General features: G+C 41.4%; 1 protein-coding gene across 1 annotated transcript; it reads right to left on the minus strand.

Annotated features, from left to right (window-relative positions):
• Positions 1-1635: 1635 nt before the first annotated feature.
• On the minus strand, positions 1636-20507 carry LOC134176993 (proline and serine-rich protein 3-like). Its single transcript, XM_062643692.1, has 5 exons — positions 20474-20507; positions 20346-20431; positions 10920-11149; positions 10230-10469; positions 1636-2031 (listed from the first exon to the last, which is right to left on the minus strand). Exons 1-5 carry the CDS (start codon positions 20505-20507, stop codon positions 1689-1691), a joined length of 933 nt encoding a protein of 310 aa, XP_062499676.1. The 3' UTR covers positions 1636-1688.
• Positions 20508-24769: the final 4262 nt, after the last annotated feature.

Consider the following 24769-nt stretch of genomic DNA (forward strand, 5'->3'; position numbering starts at 1 on the left):
CAGAAGAGAAAATGCCGATACGAGTCTTGTCTTGCGTGGGAGTGGAACAAACGCCGATTGACAGATCTTAAAAGATTCCTCGTCCAATTGTTGCCATATTTTGTTAACAAACCCAATTCATGTGTGATGTGTGTCCAAACAATCGTTAGATGTGTACTGAATCGATTACAGATAGTTCCCACTGCTGATGAGTTGTCAAACTCAATTCTTTAACTGGTACATGGGGAACAGAAGAAATTTATGTGATAGCACATTTATTACAGACCTATAATCCCCCACAATTAAATCCCTATGTATTTGTGTGCAATGCCCAGAACAACATGGTTGGACATTGTACTCTCCCAATACTGTAGATAAACATTTGCCACCCTAGGCCATCACTGATATGGCTACGTATATCAATATTCACTGTTTAGTAATTTTCAAATATACTATCATTTGTAACGATGCTTCTATAAAAAAGACAGGAACAGGAATGGAAGAATGGAAAAGTATTTATGTGATAAATAAAAAGTGAAAGTAGGGATGGCTGCATACTTTAAGCTAGTGCTTCAAAGAAGTAGGGGTCGAAAGATTCACAGACAAGTAGTCATACTTTCACATCTAACACCAATCTCCCACAATTAAATCACTACTTCACTCATGTTAGCTTTCAAGGTGGCTGCTTAGATAGGAGTGAAGTACGGATTTAATTGTGGGAGATTGGTTTCACATGTATGACTACTTGTCCATGAAAGTTTCAACCCCTACTTCTTTCAAGCACTACCTTAAAGTATGCAGCCATCCCTACTTTGTTTTTTATTTATCACACATAATATTTTTGCTTTCTTTTAGATTTTCTGACTAATGTCTAAAGGAAATACACCCTGTTGTGACCTACTCCTTAACACTGATGTTGCATTTTGGAGGACAGAGTCAACATTTTAGGGGTCATCCATAATTGTTGACATTTACTCAAGCGTACAAAGAGTACTCTTCTTCATACCCCCTCCTCCTTCCCTAACCGTACATAAAAGATGTTGCATGTTTGAAGCTATTTCTAATTTACCATGGTAGTACTATATTTAAATAATTAGAAGCCCTTTCGAAGATTGATATGCACATTTCGTCATTCTGGCCAGCAGTCATCCATTGTCATTGCACTTCTGCACAGCTTCCTCGCAAGACAAAGATGGACTGGCAAAGACAAAAGCGTTCACAAGCTGCTGGTACAGTACCTGTTTTATGAACAACAACAAGGTCTCTTAGACAGGTCTGTTAGTATCACAGAGTACACCTACCGTCCCAAGCCATGTACGCGTCAAACACGTGCGACCGACACTTAGTGCGTGCTATAGTCTACACGTCATACACAAGCAACGGATGGTTACAAACATAGATACAACACGCATGCGCATAAATGCAATATCCTGACTTCAGTATACTTGCTATCTACTTCTAGACCAAAAGAAATCATCAACATTTTATGTTCTGTCCCAAAGCATACAACTACTCTTACAGCCTCCACCTAGCATACGCTTTTTACGCTTGAGTAAATGTCGACAATTATGGATGACCCCTAGTTTATGCAATATGCCTATATCTAATACAATAAGTAAAAACTCCAGAAAGAATCCCAGTGCCTCTCAACACAATTTAAAATGGCCGTAAATGAGATAGAAAGAAGGGGCACTACCAATTACAATGGTTTATAGGTACAGGCAGCAAGATATGCATACACAGTAGCGATATAAATAACATCCAAGTACATAAAAAAACTTGCCAAGTAATATTTTGATTATAGAAAGCACCCAAGCAATCACCCAGCAGGCATGCACACACAGATAAAAGAGCAATAGATGCAGGAAAGTTAACCAACTGTATTCCATACCCTGTGGCTGTCTGAACGCAGAAGACAACTGTTGACCAATCTGTGATGCTGGTGGGTATCTCTGAGCTGGAAGTGAGCTGCTAGAAGTCCCACTCAGTATTCCATCAGAACTAACTTGCGTGACATCAAACGATGAAGAAGAGCTTCCAAACACGTGCTCACTATACAACATAGAAACAAAGTATCAGAACACAAATAGATAATCACAATAATGATCATTGATGTGTTTGATGTTATGTTTTCACAACCTCACTTCACAAACAATGTGCTGAGCAGTGTCTGCTTGGAGCCACTAGACAGCTACTATTTCCTGCAGACATGAGATATGTACCTTAATTCTTCAAAGATGCAATTCACCCAATAAAGAGTTTCTAGCTCATGAGTCCTACATTCATCTGGGTTTCATACTTGAATCAGAGAAGTTCTTTGACTCAAGCATTTCAAAACCTATTGCCAAAGTGGTGAAAGCTCAGGACTGTCTCAGAGATATTCACAACCCTCAGACAGAGTTTCGTTTGCTTCAAACTATCTTTCCAAAGCATCATCTCATTCACACTGTTCCACCACAAAATGCAGTTGATCAACTCATTTAGATTTTGATCAATGTTCACATTCTTTTAGATTGTTATGTCACTCCTCTCTTTCTCATAAAGCGTCGGTTCACGCAGGCAACCCTGCCCATCAACTTTGGTGCTCTTGATTTACATGAAGTTCAAAGTGTAGCTCTCCGGTATTCACTGAATGCTGTAACTCAAGTTGTCTTTTAGACATTCACTTGATGGCACCTCGATCAGATGACCCTTCTGCTCTTTGGCGAGCAATGTGCCAAGAAGTTGCCTATTTAAACTCTTGGAATGTTGAAAGCTAATCTCAACACCAACTCAATGACGTACACGACATTGCTCACAAGCTCATTGTAATGGACAAATTAAGGTTGAATATATCTCAAGCAATCCTCATGCATACAAAATCAATCTAGACTATATACACACATTCTCTCAGCCTCATTCTACATCATGACTCCTAGACATTCCCAACCCTAATCTCAAGCTTGCCATCCCCAGACGTAAGTTCTGGAAATAATTTTTGTCTTTGGCTTGGAGTTCTTACTCTTTCCCCATCTCAAGTTCCATACACTGTCTATGTGGTGATCTGGTTGATCCATATGGTGATTCACCTCATTGGTTGCCACATATACGCCACATAAGGGCAAAGAGTCATGATGCTATGAGAGATGTTATCTACAAAGCGTTATTGGTATGGATAAAGGAACACTGTGTAAGCAGACGTCTTCCTTTGATATAGCACCATTCCTCCAGGCAACACCTTTCAGTCATATTTCTTCATAGCCGTCCAGTCACATTTCTTCATAGCCGTCCAGCGTATTTTCAAATCTCCATTCTCAATACTTTCTAGTCTAAATTTCATGTTCTTTCTTGCATTCTCAGTGATTTCAGTTTCTATGAACAGAGAATTCTAAAAAAGACAACAAATCTGATGACCTTGTTTCTTCATGTGGTGCTCTTTTCTACCCCATGGCTGAGAAATCTCTTTTCTATCCCATGGCTGGGGAATCATTTGTCTATCCCACGGCTGAAGAATCATTTGGTTCATAAACTTTTTCAAGCCTTGATGTTCCCAAAACTTGCTTCAAAGACTGTCTCAGCTCCCAAAACACCTTTTACACAAGCTTCTGAAACCTTATGCAACAGTTGCCTGTGTGTATGTGGTCTTTTAATGCACATATGATTGATTCATTACAGTAGATAATTAGTAATGGTAATATGCACAATTGAAAGAAGCTCTACGTGCTATAGTTAGAAGTACCTCCATGCTATATAAGGTCCACAAGCCTGAAGTTTCAACTACAAATGGATGAAAAATGCTGCCTCAGGGTTTGAACTTTGTAATTTCTGTTGGTGGTCCAAGAGGACTAGTAGCTCTCTATTTCACTTGTCCGCATGTACTTCTACTCATCACTTCAATTCTTGTAATTAATTGTAAATTAATTTGCATTAATTATACGTTTGATATCAATATTCAAAAGCTCAACTTAATTACCAGTCATAATTACAAAAGTAACCACAAGCTTGAAGACATGTAGATGAATTGATGAAAGTAGACACTAAAGTTTGTAAGTGTAGAAGTTTTATGTCAAAGTGCCTACCAAGTGACAGCACGCCTGTAGAGTGCATTATTCGGATGAGACAGTTTTGACATTGCCAAAATAGCTGCATCCAATTAGATGCTAGAACATCTTAGAGCGTGTTCATACTGGGCCGTAATCAATCATGACTACTTTGGCGTTAGTGCACTAATACCAATTGTTCACACTGGTCTGATCATGATTAGCGTAACGCCATTCTAACGTCGTAAGAGAGTAGCGTTACAACGGCGGCATTAGTAGTGGTGGCACATTACAGTTGCACTTGCATGAAATGTACACCAAATGGATAGTCTGGCCATGCTTGTGATGATGCTGTATATCTATGTGGCTGACACTGGTAACACAGATTTGCTGTCAGAGAGAGGCACACCAGAGGAAACAAGTGCGGTAATTCAAACGTCTCCAACGACTGATGCCCCCCCCCCCCCCGGAAACTTCCCAGATTACAGTCTGTGAAGCCCATACTACGCATATTATCACGTTCGTATGTGACTGTACTAATGTCTAGTGATGATTAGTTGCTGTGAACTCACTACCCTAATGATAGTTATATTAGCGAAGTATTTGGTGCGAACACAGTCTTACAGTCCATAGGTGTATCTAGGTAATTTTGATATGCAGTCTAGCTTTGTTTGTTTTAACTTCTTTCTTCTATACGCATACTGTATGTGTACACTGTACATGTAGTCATACATAATTTACCTGTACTTATCACATCCACTGATTCTAAATCCGAGATATTGCGGTTTCACATATCTCTGGCATTGTTTGGTAGATACTGTTGCCTTGGACTTCCTGATGATGAGAGTCATCCGTAAGCAGCACATTATGCACTACTTCACCTGAAGCATCATCTTCATTATCAAATTTTGACCTTGATTACATCCAAGTAAACAATCACTATCCTTATCAACAGTACTACCACAAAAGCAGAGTTTGGAATTTGAAGATTCCGACTGGGTATTGCCCATAGTCATGCTCTCAGTATATTGACCTAAAATAGTGTTCAGTCGAGTGCAGTCCCTTATGCAGGCAAGGCTTTTCAGAAACGACCCTATGCAGTATGTACTCTAGAACAACCTTAGTACAAGCTAGTCTGCCTATCATCCTGGCAATGACACTACTGTGCATCTTTAAAAAATCATTCACATTAACTGTCGTAGCAGATTTTAAATTCTGTAAGTTCACTTTGCCCTCATTGTCTACTGGTAATTCCAAAACATTCAGTGCAGGAACTTCTGGCTGTCTTTTCCTCAGTATCCAATGTTGCTGCCAATACTCTTCACTCAAATTTCTTCTATTTCTGATGCAGACAAACCACCATTAAGTGCTGTAGCAGAAAAAACGTGAAGGGACCAAGCTAGCCAACATAGAGCTAAGGTTGAATTAATCACATTATAGACAGAAATAGCAGGGCTAGCTTGGGCACTGCCATGGCAATTCCTAGCTCAATTAACAAGAGTGATTAAAGCATTCAACTATCAAACCACGTGACCAAACTGGCCCTTCCCGTATATCACGTGTGATTCAGTCATGTACCCAGAGGAGATCACGGGGTTTATACACTAAATGTCAGGCTATGCAGAGTAATTCGTGGGCATCAGACAGTGATACCACGTATACAGCAGAAAGCAAGAATATAGATCTTTTTATGTGGCCCAGTAGGGACAAAATTTAACTACGGTAAAGCCAAAATCAATGGTAATGCAAAAACCAGTTCACGCACATTCACACAAGTGAAAGGCGTGTTCCATTTCAAGTGGCAAGCATTCTGTTTCCGCATTCTGACTACACTTACAATGTCTCCGCTTGATGACGAATTTGACCATAGAAGCTCCTTGTTTTGCTGCCAAGATTATCAACTATTGACAAGACTTCTGCCACGTGCACTGAATAGGCTCGTAATTTGGGCTCTATGAATTCAGCATGTCAGCCATCTGGCCTTTGCTGTGTTGGTAATCAGCTGGCCTTGATATCGCATTAGTATTCAGACCGCACTTCAATCTGCTTTTTCTCTGCCCTCAGATAGCGACTACACTTTCTGCTTGCAAGAAGGTATATATCAGTGGTTCATTCAGCAATTGCAAAGTGTCTTGAACTCAGGTAGGTGTACTATTCTTGCATATACAATTTATATGCACATGTATGTATATAGTTAATTGAGTTGCTTTTACCATATATGGTTAAGACTGAATTGTGTTGCCATATATGTCCATGCATAATTCGCGTTTTTGCAGTACTTTGACTGAACCAGCTCTGTGTTGACTGGGGTAGTCATTGAGTTTGGAAAGTAGTCATTCAGTAAAGAGGACAGTCCGTGTGCGAATGATATAATAGTCGTGTTTTGTGCACTCTCGTCCATTCCAGTGCTCATGTCTTCTCGCAGTGCCTACCTTGCTGCTACTCGTCACCTTCTAGCTCGTGACAACTGGGGGCCTGTCCGAGAGCAACGATGCAAGAAGAGCTGAACAAGGAAGTGAAAAACACAAGTAGGTAAGAGAAGGGAGTGTTATCATGCAAGTGCATAGTTGGCAAAGAAGTGACGAACAGTACCACGGTAGCTCAAGATTGGTCAGAAAATGGGGCTAGAGGAGAAGGAACTACAGTCCTTCGTATCAGAGCAACTTGTCATAGAGCACAAAGAAAGACAACAAGAACAGCAGACAAAGGCCGAAGAGACGTGACGAGAGTGCGAGTTTAAGAGAGCACAGATGGAAGCTGAGAAGGCGTCATGTAAACGCTAGTTCAAGAGAGTGTAGATGGAAGCCAGGGAGCCGTTGTAACATGAATGACCGAGAGTGCAAACGAGAAGAGCGTACGAGACACAAATATGAACTGAAGAGGTTAGAGTTAGAGGCAAGCGATGCAGCAGCACATGTTGTCGGTACCCATGATGCAAGATCAAAGACGCCGAAGCTCCCTCAGTTTTCTGATGGACATGACAAACTAGACAGCTACCTCCAGCGCTTTGGGCGGTTTGCAAGGAGTAGTACATGGCGTGGAAAGAAGACAAATGGGCGACATACCTAAGTGCCTTGTTGACGGGAAAAGCTTTGGATACCTATTCTGGACTTTCAGACACTGACGCCGGGAGCTACGCACAAGTGAAGAGCGCTTTGTTGAAATGATATAATCTTACAGAAGAGGGTTACAGAATGAAGTTCCGTAAAGTCAGGCCTGAGCAGAACAAAACCCAGCTACAATCTGCCGTACCACTGCGGTGCTGTTTAGACAAATGGATGACTCTGTTGAGTGCCAAAAAGCCTCCCTTAAAGCTGTACAAGACCTATTTGTAAAGGAGCAATTCCTAAATTCCTGCCCGCATGACCTGTCATTGCATTTGCGTGAGAAGCCGCTGAGGAGGTTGCCGATGCGGCAGAAAGGTTTCTAACCACTCGAAAGAGGCAATTATATACTGCACAGCAACAGCCACAACTAAACACCGCCAAGATATCTAGTGAGGACGAATCTACCATTTCGAGAGAAGGAGAAATAAGGGCAGCTCAGTCCTGGGGCCAGCAATGCTTTTTGTGTAACCAATTTTGTCCATAGAGCAATCGAATGTAGACAGAGAAGCAGACGGCATTGCTTCAATTGCGAAAAGATAGACCCTGAAGCCTGAGACTGTCAAAGCATGGCTCATGCTGGGGAAGCCTTTGTCAAGTCGAGCTCTGCTTTACAGAGGGGCAGAATCCGAAGAACCGTGGAGCAACGTTCAAGGTCATAAAGAGATTGGCGCAGGATGCATGGCAAGCCCCAATATGCAGAGATGGGACTATCACAGGTCAGGTTCGATGTGTCTGTTGATGGCAGATACCTAGTACTGTAAATCAACAAAATTTCGTATGCAGAAAACTTTCGCAAGTGTCCAAATTCGCCCTTTTGTAAGCAGCCAACTTTCGTAAGCGTTGATGAACGTAGCCACTTTTTGTGCAGAACATCAACACGAAATCAACAGAAAATCAAACCACAGCACCATGCGTAAGTATCTGCTAAGCGCCTAGCTAGGCATGTATATATCCTAGCAGTATCTCACAAGTGTCCACGTGCGAACATGTCAAAACCACAGCACCAAACGTAATATCTGCTTTGCCTAGGCATGAGTCCTGCCTCATATGTACAAGTCTGGCACCCGTAACATGTGATGATTATTAGTACTCTATGTATGCAAAGTGTTGCAAAAAATCCAGAGCAACAAAAATTAGTAAGCATTTAACTTTGGTAAATCTGACATCGCTTACAAAATTAATAAAGTTAGATGCTTACAAAATTTTGTTGATTTACAGTATTAAACAATGGGAGAAAACTACCTATCGTAAGTAACACTGTCACCGCAAAATGTCAGTGGTGAAAGTGAACATTGGTACCAGGTCGGTGGACATACTTCAGGATACCGGATGCAGTGACGTCATAGTGAAACAGCAACATGTTATGGAGAATCAGTACACAGGTTGGATTAGATTGATGCAGATGGTCGACATCAGACGTGTTCCTATCGTAACGGTGCACATTGACTTCCCGTATCTGTCCGAACAAGTCCAAGCTCTTTGTCCTCAAGATGCAGTATACAATGTTATTGTGGGAAACGTTCCCAGGGCAAGACTAGCCTATGACCCTAATCTGCAGTGGATGAAGGAACAAGCGGCAGTCACCAGAGTGGTAAGAAGAAAGCAGGTATAGGGGGCGCCCCACCAACTCTTTGTCAGTCGCAGGAGAAACAATGGATCTCAGTTAACAAAAAGGAAATCATAAAGATGAAGGCAGAGGACGACTTTCTACGAGAATCAAAGGACATGATCGGCGAAGTGAATGTGAAGGACCAAAGAGAGGTTAAATTCGAGAGGAAGAACGGGATACTGTATCGAATCTTCAAGCATCTGAGCATCAATCGAGGAGAGCCTGTCAGATAAGTCGTAGTCCCTAAACTGTTGCAGGAACCAGTAATGCACTTAGCGCACAACTCTCTCATGGGACGCATATGGGAATACAAAAGACCACGGACCTAGTTCTTACCAATTTCTACTGGTCAGCCGTGCAAGAGGATATGATGAGATACTGCAGGTCGTGCAACGTGTGCCAGCAAACTATTCGGAAGGGGATAATGCTTCAAGCCCCTCTGAAGTGGATGCCATTGATAGACTCGCCGGTTAGAGAGCAGCCGTTGACATCGTTGGTCCTATCCATCTCTGCAAGAATTGTGGAACTACCACCACCAGCACTCATAAGACTATCCTGTTTATGTCTCCAAACTGCAGCTAGCTACTCTTCACTACAATAAAAATGTAGAGATAAATTTGCCACATGAGAGCATGCAGCACCACTCTGATATTTTTCCCAAGCCATATCCAACAAATAGGTGCAAGTTGGGATAACACAATGACAAGCAATCAAATTTCCTGTTGTTATCTAAAATCAACATTGCAACACCACAAACAGCAGGATATGTATTACTTGTGTGTAGATGGTGGAAACTCTCCTGTTCCATGTTCTTGACAATGATGGTAGTATTAAAGTTGTTTGCAATATCCATATGTAAAGGCAACTGGAATGAAAGCTAGGGTGGTCTATGATGCTCAATGCATGAATGCATAAAATGGATAAATGACAGCACTTCAATACTGTAACAGTTTATATTTTGATAGCAAATAAATACAGTAATAAATATGATGCAACAAATACAGAAATGGAATTAAATGTCGATGTCAATAATTACAAGAAAAGATTGTGAAATTAAATAAGAATGAATGCCTACAATTTAAAATGTCAGGTCGACATCTTTGTTAGAGCAAGATGTCTGACCAAAAATTTGCCTTATATTCCACTCTGTGTTGCAACACCTCCATTCAGTAGATCGCTCCGAGTTGTAAATCTACAGAACCACTTGCCATGTCACTGTAATACAGTAGAGCTATTCTGTCTCCAATGACAATGTGCCAACACTGCCCATTCCGGAAATGGCAGTGCAGAAGTAAATTTGGTATGCTCTCATTCTCTCAAAATACTCATGAAAATGAATATTTTCCAGAGTCAGCACATGCAGATCAATTTTGTTAAAATAATTTCGCTCTGCAGTGCCCCTTGAACAAGCAAAACAGTATATAATGTGTTCACAATTGCAATTATCCAACCAAATTTGACATCTAAGTTACATCAGCTCATTAGTGCTCATTAGTCATTTACTTCAAAACCCACCTCATTTTCAACAATTTTTTCGCTCTTTCTCCTAATCTGTCTTCTTTTGTATCTCTATTCTGCTGTGTCCTTGTTTTCTGTCCTTTTCCAAACTGTAACTTTGTCGTCTCCCTATCTCTCTCTGGACTTGAAGTGACTGGTGAACTTGCACGTAGCCACCAGAAGTCACTTCCATAGTCAACTTGAGATTGACGAGCAGACCGACTGCTGGGAGGTGCGTGTCGAAATCGATCAACAAATCTAAACACAAACAGAATATGCACATCCATGGTTATTTTTTAACGCTGCACATAAAATAAAGGAATTAAGCACCAAATTGTTGTATCACTTGTGAAATGTCAGACTTGTTTATAAATGCAAGACATTTTGCCAGCAGATCCATGTAATTTTACAGGTACTTCTAATTTTGCAGGTACTTCTCCATGTATGTCATTGACATGACAGCATCCATAGTCACAAAATGCAACAATGGTTTTGCTCTAACTTCAATTTGACCCACCTTAGTTATTGTACATGCCTTACTCGAACACCAATAAGTCCTTTGTAGTCTTCTGTAGTATTTCAAGACTTTAGTTCTTAAACAATCAAAAATATATTCTTGTGTGCCATGTTTGATTGAAAGATTCATGAAACATTTGCCCTCATTTTATCAATCCTTTGGTACATATAATTTCACCCTTCTCACTGTACCTTGCCAGAGTTGACTTCTCTTCTGTATGATCTCTTGTTGACTGTTGATGTGATCTGCTACTCCCATTGCCTCCGCATGACCTGCCTCCATTGTTGTCTACACTTATTGTTTTGTCTGTTGTGCTAGGCCATGACTCCTCGAATGCTGAAGAGCTAAGAGTCTTGTTGTCTACCCACTCATTTTCAGCATGCACAACAACACCATCCTTTTTGGAAGGGCTCAAGTACATCTAAGAAAATAACCTGTTATAGACAATCTTCCACAACCAACTAGCAAATATAACTATGTCAAGTCATAGTTCCTGATTTCAGCTATAAACCATACGAAACAGACTTAGTTAAAGTCACGCGACTTGGCAAGTAGGGTGTACTCAAAACATATAAGGGTAAACTGACTTTCGTCTGCGGGCTTTGTGACTGGCTGGCTAGCTATGTTTTGTCAGGTTTCAGGAATGAGCCATGCCTCCTGGGTGGCCCAATCATGAAGCAGTAGTTTCGATTGATCACACACGGCAACCAGAGACAATGGATGAACCCCATCAATTAGATCCGTGCGAAATGTCCATAAAAGAGTTTTTCCCGGAATAGACTCAACAGCGTAATTCATGTTTGCAATTGCCAGGTCTTGTCAGAAATATCAACAAGACTTTACCTGTCTGCAACTGCTAACGTGAAATCAATCGTTGTCATTGCTTATGGCAATTATACCAAAACTTACCATTGCATCAGCACGAGCAATATTTACGACCCGTACACTGTATCATAATTCTCGTTACTGTACTTTGACGACCACAAACTACTTATGGACTTTGTGGTCACGTGAAACAACAGTCACTTTGTAAGATTTTTAGATACATTTTACAAGTAACATGCTAGTAAGAAAATAGCGTCCAAATTTGTAATTTTTCGAGACAATTCTATCATGGTTTTCAGAAGGCTCATAGCTGTGGAAGCGACTGTGTAACCACAACTTCAATTGCTAGTATTTTAGCACCCTACTACTTTCTGATTCTCAACTACACTAGTAAAACTGAAGCCGTGTTTACATCCTCACTTCCACAGCTATGAGGCCTCTGAAGAACAATCCACTTGTCGAAAAGTATTATAATTTAGACACCCCTTTGCTTCCAAGTGTGCTACATGTAAGTCTATCTAAAGTGTACAAGGCAACTGTCATTCCAAAAAGTCCGTAACATCCCTAAAAACAGTCTCCAATCATAAAAGTAATGAATTTAATACATACAGAATATAGCTGTTGCTCCTGGCTATGCAACATTAGATTCCTGTATAATTATCATAATTCAGAATAGCAATTAATTTCATATTGGCTGCTGAAGAAGGTACAGTACATTCCATTGCTCATCTATATGTGTGTGTGTGTGTGTTTATATATATATATATATATATATATATATATATATATATATATATATAGGAAAGTAGTCCACGAGTGCAGCCATTTTGATTTTTGTTTTGTAACTGCTCACAAACCGCTGTCCCTTTCTGCTCCTCCTTTAGCAGATGACCTTCTCTACTTTCGAAAAGCAACTGGTGCTCTTCGCGGTAGCTGGTGTCCTGTACTTTGCTTTGCACTGGCGTTTTTTTGGGGGGGGGGAAATCGTCAAGTCACAAAAAGTTTGTTCCCTATGCGCTCGCAAACAGCTGCACTTCTTTGCTTCTCCTTTAGCATGCAGCCTTTCTCACTTTGGAATAGCAACTGGTGACGTTCTCGGTAGTCGTGTCCTATACGTATGCGTTGCTGGCGTTCATCTGTACTTCTTGATGTCATCCTATGGCTACTCATTGTTGCGTTACCTATTGTGATGTCGCACATTTATTGTGCGTCGCAAACACTAGCATCATTACAGCAAACCCGACTGTACACTGTCAAAATGCCTCCCAAAAAAGCGCTCTCTGCCTTGCTATTTCGTATCACTGCGACAGGAAAAAGATGATGAAACTAGCTACTCGCCGGCTGACTCACAGTGCCAGTGCAGTGCCGTCAATGGATCATGAAAGATACTACTAAAACTTCTTTTCCAGTCAATGAAAGAGTTAATGATGAGCACCGCCGTCTTTCTCAACAAGTGCTTACCACGTGCGTCAATAATCATGTACTTCTAAAAATAATCTTATACTTTCTAACCAAGTTGTCTCATTTTAGAACTGCTTCTATGCAGACAATGCATACCGTCATCAATGCTCATGGAAAACCATAGTTATAGCAATACCACAAACAGTCCCTTTGGCATACATGTAGGTTCTCCCCTATCTTGCATGTCGCCATCATTTATTAAACGTTTCTATTAGATATCTTACACTGAAACCTACTCCTAACAACATTGGCAACATGAACATCAAGTGCAAATATTGCAAAGCACTGACACGGAAGAAGGAACCACCAGGCATCTGCTGCAATGGCAGAAAAGCTTTGTTACCTGCCATACCCAAACCGCCTACCCCGTTGGTCGATCTACTTTTGGGACAATCAGTTGAAGCGCAGCATTAATTTCCTCTCAAACACACAAGCGTATAACTCGGTTCTTCAGATGACGTCCTTTGGATGCAATGAAATTAAAGCTCGCACTGGTTGGAATCACTTTCAAACTTCAGGGACAAACCTATCATTCTAGTGAAAGTCTTGCTCCTCCAGAAAATTCAACTGCTAAATTGACTCAAATTTACTTTGTCGGTGACGATATAGTCCTATTTTCTGTACATCAAACAGTCATACAAGGCCTAAGACAACACACTGTCGACCAACTACAACACATGATGCTTCATCAGTCCAACTCTTACACACAAAGCCTAAGAATGGCTGTAGACATTTTGTCACGTCACAGTCAGGAATTTAAAGTCATCATTAATGCCAATAAGCGACCATTTCACAAGCTAATTTTAATATTCACTAAAACCATCGATGCTACTTACTTACAACATCTCACTGTAATATACTAAAATTCTAGACAAGATACTATCATGGTAATTCCTCACAATTGAATGCACCTGGGCAAAGCCAGGCAATGTAGCTAGTTTTTTCATAAGGCTCAGTAATAGCAAAAATGAATTAGACTGTTTTGGTAAAAACTCACTGATGTTGGCAACTTGTAATTGATGTCTGCCCATTGTCTGTTGTTGCTACGTAGAATGTAGAATGAAAAGCAATTACTACTGTGATTGGATAATATTGACTGCACTGGAACCATGACAGATTTTGAGCAGACATAGCCACCCACCTAGCACACAAGCGCGTGCAAACACACACACACACACACACACACACACACACACACACACACACACACACACACACACACACACACACACACAAACGTCAAGCCCTCCACGTCATTCGACGTCAACCCTAAGGTCAGTTGCAAAGATAGCTCCCCTTGCCTCTAGAGACAGGGCCTCCATGCACTATGTGGAGGCTTAGGGTCAGCACTACAATCCACCTGGAGCTTGGCCAGAGTCATCCAGGTGCACTGACTATGGCGCAGCTCTGGGACTGGACACCAAGGCCCACAAGTACCCGTATGCTGCATGATGTTACTTGCATGATGTTACTGCCAAGCCAGCGGTCATGTCCACCCCAGTCAATGACCAGGTACTCATCTATACTCCTGAGTCAAGAGAAGCAATTGTGTGTAAGTTTCTTGCTTAAGGAAATTATGCCATAGCTCGCCATTACTGTGACTTGAACCTGCAGCACTGCACGGTCCCGGATGTTTTCATTCTCCAAATGCACTCTCTAACCAATTGAGCTACAGCACCACACGCGCTCGCACACACACAACACACACACACACACACACACACGCACGAAGTGATTCACTGCCATTAGAGTACGTTATTTGCTCCGTCATGAGACTGTAACAAAGTCTTGTTTCTGATGGCTTAGCTGAAATTACTACAGTCACTCTGGCAAGTTCCCAAACAATGCAACAAGTACAAGCACTATGTATTATCTGAAAGCCCTTACCTCGCTAGAGTGCAGTACACATGACAGCGGTGTTTGAAAGTTTGTGAACCGTTTAGTAAAATGTACAAAATGCCAGGTTGTGGGGCTCTGGAAAGATAGTTAGGATTCCGTGTACTGTATTTATTTCTGTACTGTGTTTATTGCTTTCAGCATCTGACATGTTTACTCGAAGGATTTCTTTTACTTTCATGCTTACCTAAACCAATACTATATTAACAATACAAACTATCTGTTTATTTCCAATTGCAATTTCTCTTCATCTTCCTCTCTTCATCTTCATTGTCTTCTTCAATTTGTGCTTTACCTGTAACTGCCATTACTCTGGTAAGTTGAGATACTTGCTCTGCTGCCTGTCATGCTATTCTATTTTGTTTCAGTCTTTCTGGTAATGTGTCACTCATTTGAGAGCGACATTTATTCAGGTGGCATTCGTTTCGGGGTGGCATTTTAAAGAAATATGGTAGCTCAAAGAGTTTACAAGTTTCTTAGCTTCTAGAGAAATAATACGAAAGCTTCAGTTTGTCTCTCTAGTTAGTACGTGGGCCCATGCCCCAAAGCGACAAGTCACGTTGCACCCCACCCCACGCCCGGCAAATTTCTAGTACCATCACATCTAAGAGTTTACTTTCTCAAGTAGATTAGCAGTTGTTTGCCACTTGAAAACGGGGCCAATCTAGAAAAAATAAAGTACGTGCGGTACCACCACGCCCACGCAAACTTCAATAATCTACAGTTTGCAAAAGATAGAAGGTTGAAAAAAGTGAGTCTACAGTTAACTAAATAGCTCCTTGGTATGAGCCTATCACCACAAAAAGAAATCATTGCCAACCAGGTTCTCCTGTTTCCTTCATCGCAAATTTTGGCAGACGACGCTAGACGAGATTTCTTGCTAGCTTAGGCATACCTCTCGCACACAGATGACATCCGTTACACAACTACCTTCAACCTAAAAACGTCGCTAAGCACTCACAATTGTCAAGAACACACAATAAAACCCAAGAACAAGAGATTAATGATTGGATTGTCCCGGATGTATGAATGGTGTGTTGCTAGGCGCATTGGCTGCTCGCATTCTACATGCAATACTCGCAACTTAATATATTTTCTAATCATATTTGACAATGGCAGTTGTATTGTGCCTTACTGCGTTTGAAACAAGTTAATTAACTATGATATGTACCATACTTACCCTAGTACTTGTACGTCTAGTAATGACATGTGGTTACCCAGCTAAAGATAAACTTAGTTAATTAAATGTATGAGTGTATGCACATGTAGAGCCAAATTTCTTAAATGGTATAATACAAGATTGCTTCAAACTGTTTTAGTCCTCGTCGCTGTCATCATCATCCAGCACATCTTGTTCACCTCAATCAACCTGTGAATCTGTGTTTTCACGGTGATCGCACTGGCAAACATCTGTGCACGACAGCTCAGTTCTACGGCAGTTTGGTTTTACGACAAGAACAACGACCTGAGTTGCATCCAGTTTTGCAGCTACAAGACACTAGTTTCATTATATCAAGTGGAGCGGTGGTTTCTTAGTCCATCGGACACTGAGCTCATTTCTTCATTAGCAATCCAGCCATGATCTTGAATATTCGGTTGAGCTTCAGGTGCATGTCGCCATATTGCTGCCTGATAATTTGCTCGGAAGATGTGCAACTTGAGAGCGTCTTCAGAAATGCGGGCAGGCACTTGGGCTGGCATGGTAAAGCTGGCAGTGGCAAGAGTGCTGATTCGACCCGTTCGTTCAGTATATCCGCAGAAGTTTGGGTCTGCCAATCAGAAATACTTTGACAGTATCTACTACCCACGTGAATCAATCCATGATGACGGCAATGCAGTGACCATCATGTCGTCCTCAACTAGATCTGTTTGGAACAACCTACAGCCACACCAAAACCACTTTGTCCCCTGCGTGTGGACATCAAGGCATCTGGCTCCAGATACTGTAAAAGATCAACTGGATGGAGAATGCCAAGAAAGAACAAAAGACAAAAACTAGAAGTTTATTTGAGTTTCTGCTACAAAGCCATTGGATGTCCAGCCTGAGACAAAGAAGAGAAAGCCAGAGTCACAGATGTCATCCAATGATCCAGACCAACTACAGTTATCGAACAGTCACATTGGCAACAGCAACAAAATGGAAAGATTGAATGACAAGGAGCTTGACACATGTATCTGGCCCCAGTTTGAAATGGATTGTCATAATCAAAGTGTTGTGTCTGCCCTTAAATGCTCAGTCTGTATGCAGTATGAGGAGAAGCTGAGAGGATGCAAGAACTTTACTTCAGTTGTCATTGTTGGTTCTAAGAATGTGAGGTCCTCAGCTTTCAAAGAGCATGCAGATTCTGATATGCATAAGCGGGCTATGATTCTATTTCAACAAGCCCATTCCACTCATGTCAGCCAGTATGCACCAATTGCAAAGGCATTAACAACCATTGACCCTGAGACTGAAGCAAAACTCAAAAAGATATTTGATCTGGTTTTGTGGCAAAAGAAAAATCTTGCTTTCAAGAAGTTTGCATCTTTGACTGCACTAGAAGAAAGGCACGGAGTAGAGCTCGGTGCCAACTACAAGAACAAAAATGCTGCTGCAATGTTTGTTGACTACATTAGCCGTGCATATTGTTAAAGGGAAACTGCAACACAAAAACCAAAAATTCTTTATGTTGGAAATTGATAGTTCTAGTTGCATACATGACAGGAAAAATAGTTTTAGATTCTTAAGTTAAGTCTTCGCTGAGATATAGCAGGTCAAAGTTGCTTCCGATTCTTCAAGTTCCTGTAACGGGCATGGTGTAGTGTTCACGTCACAGAGGGGAGACTCCATGCTAGCGTGTATTGTAAACAAAGGAATCTGTGGGGAAAGAATGATTCGGTGTTGCGTGGCTGCAGGAAGCACCAATTCGCGCAAGTCATATGCAAGCTTGTTTTGATATCTGAAGGTCCCCAAGCTAAGAAATGAGTGGGAATCGCAAATACGGAGAACAATTGCAGAGACATTTGTGTCGTCTGGGCGACTACTACTGAGTACGACGCGTCCTACTGAGAGGACAGGAGTCTGTAGTAGCCACTATTAGCCTGTTTGCTTCGAGATACGTATAGACAGGTCTATTCAAGAACTTGGTCTGGGTTGTAAAAGAGCAAAATTGAGGCCACCATTTTCCAACTACCTGCCTCCACACTTCAAGATCGCAGCACTCTGAAACCTCCGCAAAAGAAAAGGGGAGCCATATTTGAGAAGCGAGAGGGTAAGGAAGACTGTCATGCAGGACTAAAAGTACTGCAAATGGCTAGGAGAGGTCAGACTCTTGAGGACTCTACATAGACTCACGTCTGTAGAGGTGCTTGATCATCATGTGTAGTGAATGCAGTCGTATGCATTACAGTATACTATACTGCACAGTGAAGTCAAACCTTGTGTCAACGTGAATTCAACGTACAAACTTCAGCTCATTTTGTTCTCTTTCTCACAGCAATAGCTAGAGTTTTGCATGAACTCACCCGTGCACTGTGCCACTATTGTCGCTAGTATTTGACATTATTGTCGTATCATTATTTGAGACAACCTCCAATACGTTTTGACAACGTACAAACTTCAGCTCATTTTGTTCTGTTTCTCACAGCAATAGCTAGAGTTTTGCATGAACTCACCAGTGCACTGTGCCACTATTGTCGCTAATATTCAACATTATTATCGCGTCATTATTTGAGACAACCTCCAATATGTTTTGACAGCACACGCACTCCACACAAGTATGTATCCATCATCTCACAACGACCGCAGCTGCATTGTTTCTTACCCGGATGTGCATCGATTATGTTTGCTACTCCTACTTCTACTTGCGATTGTGACAGGCTATCGGGTAGCCTGTCCTCTTCCTCATCCGCTTTCCAAGGCAGCAGGCAATCTCAAAGCTTCAGAGACACTGTCGCCAAACTCGAACCTGTGTGGTCTAGTCACTATAGTGGCTCCCAGCAGATCTTCTTAATCCTGCGATTCATGCGATGACGGAACGTTATCATCACGTAAAAATCTCCAGAAGGCTCTTCAGAAGAATAACTGTTGCTGCTGTCGTCTCTGCCCTAGCAGCGTTGCCTTGGATATGAAGATGTAGTCATTCTTACAGGCCGCTGACTACACAGGCGCACACGTGTCTCACCTCTGTGACGTGTACACTACACCACGCCTGTTACTGGAACTTGAAGAACCGGGAGCAACTTTGACCTGCTATATCTCAGCAAAGACTTAACTTAAAAATCTAAAACTATTTTTCCTGCCATGTATGCAACTAGAACTATCAATTTCCAACATAAAAGAATTTCTGATTTTTGCGTTGCAGTTACCCTTTAAGACCTTACAATGACTATAGACGCTGCACACTTCTTTAGTATACAGGCTGATGGCAGCACAGATCATGGAAATCTAGAATAGGAGGTATTCCAAGCCTTTTACTTCGATGGCCATTGTTCAGATAGAAGAATTCATGTTAGAAGCAAGCTACTGGCAGTTCGGGAGCCAAACTCAACCACTGGGAAGGGTCTTTACGAGCGTCTTGAAAATCCCTTAGTTATGTACATATTAATGACTGGAAGAAGAAACTGATTTTGTTTGGCTGTGATGGGGCCAGTGATAACATTGCACCAGGTGGAATGAGGGGACACCTTGAGAAGGAAGTGCCGTGGGTTGTCATGTTTTGGTGTTTAGTGCATCGACTAGAATTGGCATTGAAGAATGCTTGAAGGGCAATCCAGTATTTAAAGCTGTGGATGACATGCTACTGAGGTTGTATTACCTATACAAAAAATCGCCAAAGAAGTGCCAGGAAATGAACGACTTCCAAATAGTGGTGGGAACAAGCCCTTGCGCGCTTGTGGCACAATGTTCAGCACTCACAAAGTAGCAGCAATGAACCGTGTAATTGAACAATTCGGAGCTTACTTGGCCCACATTATATCCCTAGCTAATGACCAATCAGTCAAGGTAATGGACAGACAAAAGCTTTTTGGATATGCAAGGAAGTGGTGTGACAGCAAGTTGTTGCTAGAAACTGCTATGCTGCATGACCTACCGGAACCCTGCGCCACTCTGTGCAGGGCTTTGCAAGATAAAGAAGTTTGTGTCATTGGTGCCATCAAAGCCTTTCCTGAGGCATCAAAAGCTATAGATGCAATAAAGTCCATAGACTTACACATGCTTTCCATAGTAGAGAAGGTTCATTCTCAAATTCAGACCAGGGAAATGACACAACATATCAAGGCGTTACTATTTCAGGCCTTCCTTTAGCCAAACAGAGTCTTGAGAAAAACAGGAATGCCTATGCGGAGTCAGTGTAGTGTGTTCATGCTTGAAGGATCAACTGAATGATTAAAATTCTGAACTTTTGAACATTGTAACCCTGCTAGCTACGCATAGTTGGGAGAGAACAAATTACCTGGTAGTTGGGGACACAGCAGTAGAAACTCTGGCAGATCGTTTCCAAGTTCACTTCTGACTGTTGGATTTGACCAAGTGCTGCTTCTTTCACAATGGCATACTATGATCAATTATGACAAGCAATACCTGAACTTGGCGACTGAAGATTATCGTACAACATGGTGGAAGCTGGTCAACTGTGCAGATACCAGTACATGGAACGTCCTATTGCTTGTGGAACTTGTCTTCTTGCTTCCTGTTTCCAATGCTTCTGTTGAACGGGTGTTTTCACAAACGCATAGAGTGAAATATGACTGGTGGTGTAGTCTAAGTGAAGACAGGCTTGACCAGTTGATTCGAATTGCTGTAGATGGTGTCCCATTACAAAAATGGGATGCTACTCAGATAATACAACTGTGGTGGAAAGACAAGCAGCGAAGACCTGCACCAAGACTGCAAAGCACTGACAGAGACCCCTTGAATCTGGAAAAGAAGCCGATTCTGCATTTGATCTGGAGGATTGGGACAGATATTTTCGTTATTAAGTTAATGTGACTGCCATCTCATCTTAGACTTACTAAGACTTAGCAAAATTGAAAATGGATCTTTGCAATTTAATTTAATTATTTGATGTCCGGCCAGTTGTGTGTGATGTCCTGCCTTGCAAAGTGGTAGGACATTATGTCCGGTGATAGTTCAGACCCTAGTGCGTGCCCTGCTGTCATAGCAGGGAAGATAAATTCTGGTAAATATCAAGAAATTTTAGCTGCAAATGTTGCTTTGCCCACATGTCAGCTTCATCTTGACACAATTTGGGTCTCCCAGCAAAACAACAATTCATGGCAGACAAGTAAACTCATAAATTCTTGATTTTAGAAAAACAGATTCTCTGATTTTAAGTGGCCAAGCAAGAGCCAGAGTTAACTGGATAAAAATGCTTTAGAGAGATCTGAAACAAATTGTTAATTTCCATTGTCTAAGAAATTTGATGCAATTGAGAACATTAGCTGCTAAAGAAAGAGCTAAAATTCCTTTGAACAGATGCTGTCAGTCCAAAAGTTTATAGAATTAGAAAAAAATTCACTTGGTTGATGTAATAACAGCACAAGGTGGAGTTACCAAATACACTCATAATTAAAGCTGTGTTTACATTTGCACCTCCACAGCTATGAGCCCTCTGGAAACCATGATACATGGATTACCACAAAGCATTACATTTAGATACTATTTTTCCCTTTAAAATGTCGTTCAAAATTATTGACAATTTCACAAGCGTACAAAGAGCACGCTTTCTGAAGACCTCTCCCCTCCCCAAAGCGTACGCAATACTGTTGATGCACAATTCAATAGGTTGACCATGGTCCCAACTATTAGAAGGTTGACGTGTGGCTTTCAACGCTTCTGAATTAATGCAGCTCTTCTTCCATTCCAATTGACCCGTTCAAATGATGTCAGTTTGAGGATTCCGGTCATTCGAGTGCACAGAGACTTAAACTTTGAGAAAGTCGTGTTAGAGATAGCTGGGCTCTTTATGGACGGCTGAGATGTTGTTCTAGCACAAAACCGGAATAGGCTGCAGTAGTCGTACATGTTTGCAAATCCTTTACATATGAATGACTAGCACAGGAACAATGCATGATGCAATTCCAGCCATGGGAAACAGAGAAATTAGCATGAGCCATTTGCTACCGATCAACATTCTATAACGCGTACAGAGGCCATTAACCCCTCCCCTAGCAAGTGCTTTGTACGCTTGTGAAATCATCGATAATTTGAACAACCCCTAAGTGCACTACTTGTAAAATTTGTCGAAAATTATGCAAAGCGTCTATCATTCATATGACTGCAAAGTCTATAAATAGTCCTTAATCGTCAAAGAACAGTAACAAGAGTTATCACATACGGACACAACTATCGCTCTTGGCTGCACAATGTTAGGTTCCCAAATAAATGTCGTAAGCCACAAAAGTGATTGACATTTTGCATTAGCAGTTGCGGACAGGTAAGTTCTGTTGTTTATTTCTGACAAAACCTGGCGATTGCAAACATGAGTTACACTGTTCTGGTAAAAAACTCTCATAAACGTTTTAGTGTATCTGATTGGTGGTTCGTCCATTGTCTCTGGTTGCCATGTATGATCAACCACAATTACTGCTCTGTGATTAGACTGAACTAAGGGTGCAGCATATTCCTAAGCATGACAGACATACTAACACGTCCAAATAGTCACAAACCGAAAGTCATTCCAGCCATTTTGAGTATGCTACTCACTTAGACACGTAACTTTTATAATGTCCTGTTTCTTCGAGCTCATAGCTGAAACAAAAAGTTCCCGTGTTTCTGCAAACAAGGCTGATCACTGAAACTTGATGTTTCTCAACTAGAACAACAAATTGAACCTTTCATATTATTTCTAGAAGTTTGGAAATCCTTTGAGCTACATGGAAGCCTAAAAGTTTCTTTCTGAGCTCCAAAACCTGGCATTTTGTACATTTTACTAACCCTAAGTTCATAAACTTTAACGACCACTGTACACTGAAATCTGAATTAGGTAAACAATTCATTTCAGCTATTATAGCATATTTTCCAAAAAATCAAGAACAAATAAAATTCTTGCAATAGCAGTAACATTACTGCCAAGTGGTTGAAGTCCGTGTCACTTATAAGTAGGATGTACTGTGATCACTAAGTATCTATACCCACATAAACTAAATATTATCAGCGACAGAAACCATACAATTACAAATTTAAGAGTTAAAGTACAAGCCAACATTTTGTGTGTATCAGAGCAATGAACAGAGATTTTATCCCAAATTAAATACCTACCTGCCTCTCTTCATCAGTTAACTCTTGTTGTCTAGAAGGATAGTAATAAGCCCTTGTTGGTGTCGCCACATGGAATAAGTCAGTCCTATCAACAAACAGATGTGATGACCATTGTGTCTTTCATTTTATCAGATCGTGATTACGATTACAATGATGACCGTACAATTAATAAATCAATCAATTCCATATCTTGCAACTAAATGAGCACTAAATTATGCAAAACTTTTCTGTGTAGTACATGACTATTGGTACTACGATGTGTACCCTTGTCCCTTGCCACATAAACAGATCGACCAATGAACACATGCAAACAACTACATACATAAAAAAACTCGCATGCACCTAAATATTGCTAGGCTCACTATGATAGTAAACACCACCTTTCTTCATGCTCATTAGTGTTGTATTGTTGCTAAGGTTAGTAATTCCTGAGCACCATAAGTTGATACAACTGTAATCCAGTCACCATTGGTATACACATTATACAACATGGACAAATCTCTTAATCAAAGGTGAACAACTTGCAAGTCATGAGTTTGAACGCGAGAGCATGCACACACACACACACACACACACACACACACACACACACACACACACACACACACACACACAAATGGATAAATGTTAAGCCCTCCACGTCGTTCGATGTCGACCATAGAGTCAGTTACGGAGATAGATTGCCCTGCCTCGAGAGACAGGGCCTCCATGCGCTACATGGAGGCTTAAGGGCCAACGCTGACAATCCACCTGGAGCTTGGCCAGAGTCATCCAGTATGGCGCAGTTCTGGGACTGGACACTAAGGCTCAAACGTACCCGTCTGCTGCAGGATGTTACTGCAAAGCCAGCGGTCTTGTCCACCCCAGTCAAAGACCAGGCACTCATTTATACTCCTGAGTCGAGAGAAGCAATTGTGTGTAAGTTTCTTGCTCAAGGAAATTATGCCATAGCTCGCCATGACTGTGACTTGAACTTGCAACCCGGATGTTTCCATTCTCCAAATGCACTCTCTAACCAATTGAGCTACAGCACCACAGCACCACAGCACCACAGCACCACAGCACCACAGCACCACAGCACAGCACAGCACAGCACAGCACAGCACAGCACACACACACACACACACACACACACACACACACACACACACACACACACACACACACACACACACACACACACTTGACTTGAGTACAGCTGCCCATTGTCTGGCCATGCCACCCCATATAAGGGGAAGCCAAAAGACGAGGTAGTTACTGTCTGCACTTATGTCTCTGTATGTCCTTGAGCCACCGGAAACATCTTCCACATGTACAAGACAGGAGAAGTTGACTGCTGACTTTTTCTGAACAGCATTTGCGACAATGACAGTTACGCCATGGAATCCTGGCTCGGATTTGAAGCACCGTCCACATTGGCTACAATGGCAGCAACAGCATGTCCTATCAGGCTCCGGTATCCAAATTGAGGAACAATCAGTGGAGGTAAGTGATGATGACCGATTCGATCACAGAGTCGAATGATGACATAGTCAAAGAGGAAGAAGACACATTTAAACATTTATGTACTGCCAGGCCACCCCTACTTCTCAGCCACCAATGACACTTGGCACATTG

This window comes from Corticium candelabrum, chromosome 3, assembly GCF_963422355.1.
Source record: "Corticium candelabrum chromosome 3, ooCorCand1.1, whole genome shotgun sequence".
Classification (NCBI taxonomy): Eukaryota; Metazoa; Porifera; class Homoscleromorpha; order Homosclerophorida; family Plakinidae; genus Corticium; species Corticium candelabrum.